Here is a 10,106-nt window from a genome sequence, read left to right on the forward strand (position 1 = left end):
CACTTCATCATGCATTAGCAGGTGCATGACAAACAGGTCCACGGAGGTGATACTTCCCCTCTATGCGGCATTGGTCAGGTCACACTTGGAGTACTACATCCAGTTTGGGGCTTCAAGAGGAATGTGGACAACTTCAAGAGGGTACAGAGCAGGTCCACTCGTATGGTTAGGGGCCTGCAGGCAAAGCCCTACAAGGAGAGATTGAGGGACCTAGATCTCTTCAGCTTCCGCAAGAGAAGGCAGAGAGGTGATCTTGTGGCTGCCTATAAATTCATTGGGAGAAGTGGGGGGCAGCAAGGAATAGGAGATGCTCCATTTGCCAGGCCACAAACTGATGGAGAGCAGATTTAGGTTAGACATCAAGAAGAACTTCTTTACAAGTTGCCAGAATCTGGAATGGGCTGCCAAGGAAGGTGTTCTCCCTTACCTTGGGGTTCTTTAAGAGGAGGCTAGGCATGCACCTGGCTGGGCTCATCTAACCCCAGCGCTCTTTCCTGCCCAAGGCAGGGGGTTGGATTCGATGATCTACTGAGGTCCCTTCCGCCCCAAACATCTATAAAACTATGAATATTTGCCATGCAGCTTTCATGTTACTTGCATTATCAGTTACAAGGGCTTGTACCCTGGAGGACCTGCACTTTCAATCTCTTCACTCAGTAATTTCGCTATGTATTCACCTGTATAACAAAAAGATTTGGTAGCAGTTGCTTTCAGAATATTGGTTCAGGTGTTGCTAACAATGTTTAATAAAGGAATTCCTTATATATCAGTCTATCCATCTGACATCAGAGTCGGTGATTCTCCTTGACCAATCCTTTGAATAACCATTATTTGAACTGTGCCATACTCTCTATCCAAGAGAGAATCTGGTAAGCAATAATATGGCAGTCACTTATATGATGGGCGAATTAGTTTGTAATGTTCCTTCCACTATTGATATTCAGTTATGGAAAGAGGTGTGCCACTTGCCTATATAGCTCAAGCTAATGTCTCATCTACTTTTTCTTGATCTTCTTTTGACATGTTGTCCACAAAGCTTGAAAACAAGCTTGACTGTCTTGAACAGCTACTCATAGTGGATATGGTGACAGTAATCTTGAAAGCAAGGATCCTGCTTCTTCCTCCCTCAGACCTGGCGGTTCAACATTTTCATTTTCCATTTTTTGCAAATCTGCTATTTCAACTGAGCTATCAAGTTCCTGCAACAAAAGGGGGAAAATATTTTTATTTTAGCCTATTCTAGTCTGGCCTCCTCCATCAGACGAAGAAGGAGAAGTGACAGGGAGCTTGCTTCCCCGCTCCCTGCTAGAAAGAACACTGCTGATGAACCTGCTGCTCAGCTACCCTGGGACTTCAGAGCCAAAGGGAAGCATAGTCTGGCTCCTGCCATCAGCCAGAGGACTAAGCTCACTCTGCTGGGTTGAAATAGTTAACTATTTATCTATTATGTAGTTTTAAAAAAATATATTGTTAAGCCTAAGCCACTTTGGGTGCTTAGTGCAAGCAGAAAAGCAGGATACAAATATTTTAAATAAATAAATAAATAGTCCAGAGTTGCATTAACAACTTTTAAAATTATACTGTTTTAAAACAATATAGATGCTAGTCTATACTGAGTGTTATTTAACATATTAATTTGTTTACTTACATAGGATTCCTGAAGTAGACTTTTCTCAGATTATGTTTTTCCACCACTTCGTTGCATTAAATTTCTGTATATGGCTTATGCTCTTTTAGGACAGTTTCTATATGTTATTAAATGTTTCTTCATTCTTGTTGCATTGTTAGCATACTCCTGCCTGCAATATTTACATCTACCAACCTTCTTCCTTCCTTCAGTGGCTTGAACTTCACTATAATCATGCCACACACTAGTTTTTTTCTGATTAGGCATTATTATGACTACTTTAAACCAAAAGCACTAAAAAAAACTAACAGATTTTATGCAAACACTTCCAACTTCCCCAACTCAAGAAAAGAAAAGAGACACCACTCTGTGTTTGCTGAACTGAAAGTGAAACAAAAATTAATCACGGTTTAAGTTTTGCTTTCACTTGCGGTCCTGAGATGAAATAAGAATTTTAGCTTTGGTTTTGATTTAACCTGGACAGCCAATTAGGTGAACTCGTAACTTGATTTTTGGTTTGGATTATTATGTGAGTGTATTTACCTTCCTGTTTACAAATCAGTAAAACATAGATGTACTCTCCCACACATTTCCAAGGGATAATCACCTGAAAAACATTAATTACAACTTTGAAACAGCCAAGCTTGTTTAATACAGTAAATGCTGAGTTATCTGGCACCTTACAAGTCAGCATGGTCTGTTAACCGGCACGTGACGGAAAAGTGAGGGAAAAGTGAAACTGGAAGCGCCCACCATGGCTCCCAGTTTCGCAGAGTCCCCAGGGCCTGGGGGAAAGCAGCCTGTGCTGCCAAGCCCCCACGGCCTGGGGCATAGCAGGCTGCACGGCTTCCCCCACCCTGTCCCTTGGGACCCACGGGGCCTGAGAGAGGGGCAGCAACATGGTGGGAATGTCTGTATAGACAGCAGATTTGCGCACCCTATGAATACTGACTAAGGAATGCTGAAACACACATAGTGTTCTCATTTGGGATGGGAAAGGATACCTCACAGCACACACCATCATTGCCTTACAGCATAAGAACATAAGAAGTTCTGGGTCCAACCAATGGTTCATCTAGCCTAGTATCTTGTCTCCAACAGTGGCAGGAGTGGATTCTGTACAGAAAGAGTATTGAATTGGGTATATCTAGAGTGATCTATCTGTTCGCCCTTCTGCTTCCTGACTCCCATCATCATTGGTTTGGAGATATGAGAGGATACATCTCTGACGTACATCAATGAATGACACTGTGACCCATTATAGGGGATTGCAATGTGATTTTGCAAATCAAAAACCATACCAAATATACATGCCTGTTAAAAATATTTATCTTGCTTCCATGAGCAAAAGTAACTCAGCTTTAAAACACTGAGGCCTGGAGGAATGAGTACAGAATCAAGACAACCCAAATTCTAGTCACAGGTTGGTACCGACTTGGATGACAGTGGACAAATCACATTGTTCTCTGCCTCAGCTTCCCCAGTCATCAAACATAAGCAATACCCAGCTGTCTCACAGGATAACTTAGCTATCCATTATGGAATATGCCAAAACAGTGCTTTGGGCCTGCAAAGCAACAGATAATTTAATGCTATTATTTGGTACAAACTAAAAAACAAAACAAAACAGTATCAAGTTTGGATGAAACAAAATTCACTTAAACTGAGCTGAACTGCATGTATTAAATTCATCTGCAAAAACCAGCAGGATAAAAAACCATTCTGTTGTTCTGGGAAAACGTCAGCCTCTGGGAAACTACTAGCCTACAAGCTAGTAGTGTCATTACTACAGTATTTCTACTATGCTAACATGCCTTGAAGCTCCAGTTACAATCAGGGTTCCATTGCATTAGGCACATGCCCATATTAAGGGACCACCTTTGCTCTATGAAGTTTATAGTCTAAATAAGAGAGAAAGGGTGTGAAGGCAGAGAAAAGGCAAAGCAGTTAGGTCACACAGCATCTTAGCAGCCAGGGCTGGGACTACAACCCAGGGTCTCAGAGTCCCTGTCCAGTATTCTAGACACCGGATGATGCAGCATTACTGAGCAGTAGGCCACTAATCCCAACTTCACTAACTACACCAGCATAGGCTCAAGCTCATTCACACCTGAAAACAAGTCAGTGCAAACAACCCACCCCCTTTCAAGGGGAAAAGCAATTTACCTGTCATCTTTGTTAATTTGGTCTCCAAATCCAACTGTGTCAACAATGGTCAGCTTCAGACGGACATTGCTCTCCTGGAGTTCATAACTTCGTGCTTTCAACCTCACTCCGGGCTCATTGTGGGTGGCTGGCTCACTTTCGAACGTTGTGTTAAACAGAGTGTCCATTAATGTTGACTTGCCAATGCCAGTTTCACCTGGACAGACAGACATTGTATTAGAGTGAGTGATCATTCCTCCCCCTGTCAATCTCTCTGATGGTTTCTTTAGAACAGCTAATCATTGTTATTTCTAAAGCACTGAAAACCCGAGGGGTGGGGCTCAAGACAGCCAGTGGACAGCCTCATTGGAACCGGTATCTTAAGAGCTGGCCATCATCTTAGCTGACAGATGAGAGGATGAACCTCCAGAGCTAAACAGGAGTTTGAGTTTAATAAGCTTGTTTCCTTGTCCCCTCCCGTTCCCTGTCTGACCTGTTAACACACTCACCAAGAATTAAATACATCCTCTGGTTAAATGAAACTCACACCAAACATCCAGGCACACAGGGGTTGGAATCGCAGACAAGTCTGTTATATAAAATATCACAAAAATACTTCCAGAGCTGAAAAACACTAATCTCCAGCCCCTGAGGTGGAGAGACAGTCTATTTTAATACTACTTGGAGAGCAGGAGTGGGGGCTGGGTGCTTAAATTGAATTCAGTTGCCAAAAATGAACTCAAAAGTGAACTGAAAAATAAAAGTACTTGAATTATTTGTATTGTCCACATTGAAAGAAAGGCAAAGGTTAAAAATCCAAGTTAACATATGACAAATTCTGTTTTTTAGGTTTTTTCCCCCACCCCCCAACTTTGCTCATCTCAGGTGGAATTAGAAACATGAGTGAAGTAATTTGTTCAAATTAAATCAGTTTAAATTAGTGCCTCGTTAGTCTTGCAAATTCTAGGGCTGTGGCTCCACACCATCATCTTCACGCAGCAAGGATGAAAGGGAATATAGGAGGGATGTAGGACAAGGCAGAGCAGCCTCTTTGGTCACTGAGCCCAGTTCTCCTGCTGTCATAGATCACCATGACAAGCAATCTCGGTGAAAACTTCAAGCTCCATTTTAAAAGCTGTTTTTCCCCAATACTCTTAGAGTGGGGGGCTGATCCAGAATCTTACTCCTCTGATGATCAGGAACCTTCTAATTTCTAGCCTCAAATTTATTTGTGAATTTATATCCATTTGTTTTTATGCTGACACTTTCCTTTACCTTCACTGGCTTTTCCTCTTCTCTGGTGTCTACCTTCCTCATGTATTTACAGACAGCAATCATATCTCATCTCAGCCTTTTTTTGGCTTGACTAAATAAACCAAGCTTTCCAGTCTCCTTTCACAAGATGCTTCTTTCTCCTTGATCATCCTTGTGCCCCCCTACTCTAACGAGGATTCATGTTTCTTGATTATAGGTGGCCAGACTGACATTCCAGATAAGGTCACTTCCAGGCATTTGTACAAAGTCATTAATACTCTGTGGAAAATGCTTCAAAAGATGCACCCTGGAATCAAATTTAACATTTTAAGGGCCACTTAACATTGATGGCTCATAGACATTTTGTGACTAATCCAGTAACCTCTCTCTCTAAAGCCAGAAAGTTCTCTTTACAGCACAGCCAACTCGTCTCTCCCCTTTAATAAAAGGGTAAGAACTGACTACAGTTCTTGCACTAATGTCTGTCTTCTCCAGCTAAATTAAATTCCCCAAGGGGCTTGCTGAAGTCCAAAGAAACAAGAGAAATGCAGTCAGTCTAATTTTTAAAAAATCAGCTCTCCCAGCAAAGAAAAACAGCAGCTAGTCTGGCACAATCTCTCTTTAGAAAACCCATGTCACATTTGATCCCCATTGCCATTTACCTCCAGGCCTTTCATATCTTTCCTTGCAGCAGAACTCTTACTCTGCTGGGTGGAGGTGGGGAACCACTGCTGGCAAAGAGGATGTGTGGCAGCTGTTGGCAGTCTAGCAATGCATAAAGTCTGAGCCCTGCTGGCAGAACTCCAGGTCTGTTGCCAACCCCGTGCTCCCACAGTCCGGCAATGCAGCCTGGGGCCACAGGGTGCTGGAGCAGCCACACAGGGAAGCAGTGAAAGCTGGCCCAGGCAGAGGCTTCCAGCTGGGGGGACAGGGAGGTGAGGTGGGGTGGGGCTGGCCTTGCTCCTGAGTCCTGTTGGCTTCCCCTGGGTCCTACTGCTTCTAGCTCCTGTCACCTTTGACAGACAGCCAGGAGCAGATAAATATTACTTTTGTAAAATTTTTAGGTGCCCCGCAGGCTGGATAGAATGGCCTGGCAGGCCAGATCCACACCACGGGCCACACTTTGCCCACCCCTGCAGTAGACAGATGCCCACAAAAATCAACCATCTGGTTTCTTAAAGTTAGTGGTACTCCACTTACACTGAAGGTCTGTGTAGCAGCAGCTGCAGAATTAGGGCCTTAATGAAAAGGCCATGTTATAGATACAGATAGGAAAAAATAGATGCGTAACTTACAAAGTATTATAAAAAATGTTTAAAATATTGTCCTTGTACTTTTTTAACTAACCTATGATGTATAAAAGGAGAACCGAAAAGCTTTTGAAAAGCTTTCCCCTTCACGTACACCTATCTAAAAAACCCCCACAGAAATGACAGGAATGTCAAATATGGCTTTCCCTGCTTTTGCTAGAGGCCTTTAAAACATGTTTATTGTGCATGCTAACACCTTCGCTGACGTCAGGGTCTATTCCTTAAAGTATCCTGTTGACCAAAAGGTGGGTCCTTTGAAGTCGGTAAGCTCCCAGACAGGAAGCAATAGATATCCAACATGCAGAACTTAGACTTGCCCCAGTCTGGGTTCAGTTCTGACCCTAACAGTTCCAGTTTGAGTAAGGTTGGCTTAGTAGTTTAACCCCTTGTCCCTAATCATATGCTTCCAGTCTACTTTTGAAAAAGGCATTCATTTGTTTTTACAATATTGTCATTCACTTATCAGAACACTACTACAGTTCCTACTTTTCTCATATCAACTTACAGAATATACCAGTAAGTGTTGATCCTTGCCTTACACAAAGTCAGAAAAAAAGTTACACTAACACGCAGTATCCAAACCTTCATGAATGCCAAAAAGCCAACTCCTAGACTGAGGCATCAGTGATTTATTTTAAAAAGACACCCTAACCAATAGGATTATAAATACTGATTACAGCTTTTCAAAGCATTCTTAGTGTTGCAAGATTGTATGCGTACTGTGCATGCATCACTAGGATGCTTCAAAAAGTATATTACACATACATTAGTGTATGCGCACACAAACACAATACATGCATAGCATCTTGTAATGCTATGAATGCTTAGAAAATATACATTTGAAATTTTAAGCTTGATGTACGTGCGTGTGTTCTCCCCCCTCTCGATATATACAAGGCCAAAAGCTTGTTTCCCTTCCCTCCCCGATGATTTCACTTCATAACCTGAATCTGCGGATGGTCGCTGACCACCAGTTGGCATTCGCCACCCCACCCCCCGCCCAACAGCACTGCAGCTGCTTGTGGGAGCTCCTTGCTTGCCGCTAGCCGTCACCATGCCCCTGGCACCACCGCCTGCGAGCAGTCACTATGCCCCCCCAGCCTCGGGGGGCATGCGTTGCTCATGTCTCAAGGTGAGGGGCTCCAATCCACGTGGCCCAACTCCAGCGGGGCTGAGAAAACCCCAGACCAGACCTCTGTCACTTGCCTTCCTCCCCGTCCATCCAGAGACAGCAGCTGGGCCAGGCTGTGCAAACAGACAGAAATAAATGAAGGTGCTCCACTTTGGAGTGTCTTCATTTGAACCCTCATACAATGAGGATTAATTTGTCACCCAATCAGAGAGCTCTGCAGCCATGCTTTTCTGTTTGTGCATAGTTTTAGAGCATTTTCAAGGGGCTGATCATTAACAGTTTTCCATTTCCCATGAAAAATGGAGAAAAAAACAAGGATTTCCCCCTTTACCCGATGAAAATGAAGCTCTCATTTTAATGGAGAAACCCACAGATTTTGCAGTTTTTCATCAAGCTCTCTGCACACTGGCAGAATTCCAGCCTGCAAGGGGCTGTGGGGGGAGCAGGAGGAAGGCAATTAGGCAGAGGGCACCATGTGCATGTATGTGCTCATGGCCGCCAGGCAGCCTGAAAAACAGCTCCCGCAGGTAAGTCAGGGGAGATGGGGTGGGGAGGGGAGGGGGGGATTGAGGGAGGGAAGGAGGTAGGGAGTTGGGTAGAGTTGGGGCTGCTGCCCAGCTGGGCAGTGCCTAGCCAGGCATGGCGTTTGGGGCCCAGGGCCAAAATATGCTGCTGCAGGGCCCCAGTGGCAGGGTGGATAAGAAATCAACAAATTAGTTTTTAATAAGATTTTTAAAATTTAATCTTATTTTTTCTTAAGATGCTTTTTTTTTTTTTTTTTTAAGAAAACAAAACAAAGATAGCTTAAATTTAAGATATGTTAAAGATCAAAGATATCACCATGGAATAGGGATTATAACTTCTAATTATATACTATTTGAGACAATTTATTCATATAATGTTTTTAGAAGTCTTATAAATAGGTCACAACAGGCCATGGACTATATTAGGACCCCAATCTAATGGGGTTCCCAGAAGCTCCTCTACTATTAAAAATTAAAGAAAACCACTCTACCCAATGGGATTCAGTGCTCAGTCTAGAAGGTCCCATTAAGCATCTCTGTGTTGCTGTTTCAGTTCTCAAACTGTGGATTTGTATCTCCAGAGATCATAGGCAGACGAGGTTCTTTGGGTAGATGCGATATATTTTATTAGACCAACTAAATACAGTAAAAGCTTTATTATCCGGTACCCATGGAGAATGGGGGGTGCCAGATAACAAAATATGCTCTTTACTTGAGAGGCCTGAACAGGTGTCTTTGCCTGTTTGGGCCACTGTTTCTCCCGCCGCATCTGGGGCACTGTCAACCCTCCCACGGGCCCTGCAGGCCCTGAGGGACAGGGAGGTGGACCCCATGTAGCCTGCTATGCCCCAGGCCGTGGGGGCTCAGCAAGGCAAGCTGCTTTGCCCCAGGCCATGGGGGCTTGGCAAAATCAGAAGTGCCACGGTGGGAACTTCTGGTTTCACTTACCTTACAAGCTGGCATGCTGGTTAATAGAACATGCCGGCTTGTTAGGTGCTGGTTAACGGAGCTTTTACTGTAGTTGGAAAAATTATTGTTTGCAAGCTTTTGGGCACAAACATCCTTCTTCAGGCAAAGGGACAGTCTGTTGTCTTCAGAGATAACATCCTTATTGACAGCAGTATATGGAGGTGAGAGATAACAGACCCGATTACCAGGGATCCAGGCTTTCGTTTCCCACGGAAAAATGAAGAAAACACAGATTTCCCTTTTTAGCAGAGAAATCCACGGATTCTCCACTTCCGCAAAGAGCTCTTGCAGGCTGGCACAGCTCCAGCCTGCAAGAGCCAATTGCAGAAAGAGTGGGAAATCCCCAGCCCTGCCTGGAGGGGGAGGGCAGGGCCTAAGTCTCTGAGGCAGCAAAGGCCAGGCTCAGGCTCCAACTCATCCTTCGCCCCTGGAGCACAGGAGGTAAGTGGGGCTGTGGGGCAGGGCTGGGGAAGATGGTTGGGGACTGAGGGAGCAGGGGGGTGCTGCCAGCAGCACACCACATCTGGGAGCAGGGCCAGGGGGTGAGGGCAGGGGTGCCCATCTGCAGGGGGCTTTGTGGGCAAGCGATGCAGGGTACAGTGTGGTGGTGCCCGCCACGTGCGGGCCGCACACATGCCACCCAGCCGTCTGCCCAGGGGAGGGGCAGGAGGCTGGCATGCGACCGGCTGCACAGCTCCATGGCTGGCTCTGCAGTGGCAGCAAGGGATGGTGGCTGGGGGGCGGCTTGCATGTGGCAGCTGCTGCCTACAAAACCTCCCTGCGCCTCCACAAAGCCATGCCCGGAGCCGTGCGACTGGCAGCAGCGGCAGTGTGGTGGTGACCGGGTGGCACACAGCCATCCCCACCACCATGCTGTGCCGCACAGCAGACATGGCTGCCACCACACTACCGCTGCCACCCGGCGGCCGGCCACACAGCTCCAAGCATGGCTCTGCGGCGGCAGCAGGAGGTTTTGTACACAGCGGCTGTCACCGCTGGCACAGTGGCTGCTGCTGCTTACCTGTGGGGCCGCCCATGCCAGTGGTGATGGCCACTGTGTACAAAAGTTTCCCGCGCCACCATGGAGCCATGTCCAGAGCTGTGTGGCCAGGCAGCAGTGGCAGTGTGGTGGCAGCCATAGGTGC

General features: G+C 45.5%; 1 protein-coding gene across 2 annotated transcripts in view; it reads right to left on the minus strand.

Annotated features, from left to right (window-relative positions):
• SEPT11 (septin 11) overlaps positions 1-10,106 on the minus strand; it is a 144,332-nt gene that overhangs the window by 39,401 nt on the left and 94,825 nt on the right. For both annotated transcript variants that reach the window (XM_019522316.1, XM_019522315.1), the window contains exon 3: positions 3,794-3,989. In XM_019522316.1, coding sequence (XP_019377861.1) covers positions 3,794-3,989 — 196 coding nt within the window. The remainder of the gene's footprint in view (positions 1-3,793; positions 3,990-10,106) is intronic.

The sequence above is a fragment of the Gavialis gangeticus genome, unplaced genomic scaffold (genome assembly GCF_001723915.1).
Source record: "Gavialis gangeticus isolate Ggan-Ray unplaced genomic scaffold, GavGan_comp1, whole genome shotgun sequence".
Lineage (NCBI taxonomy): Eukaryota > Metazoa > Chordata > Crocodylia > Gavialidae > Gavialis > Gavialis gangeticus.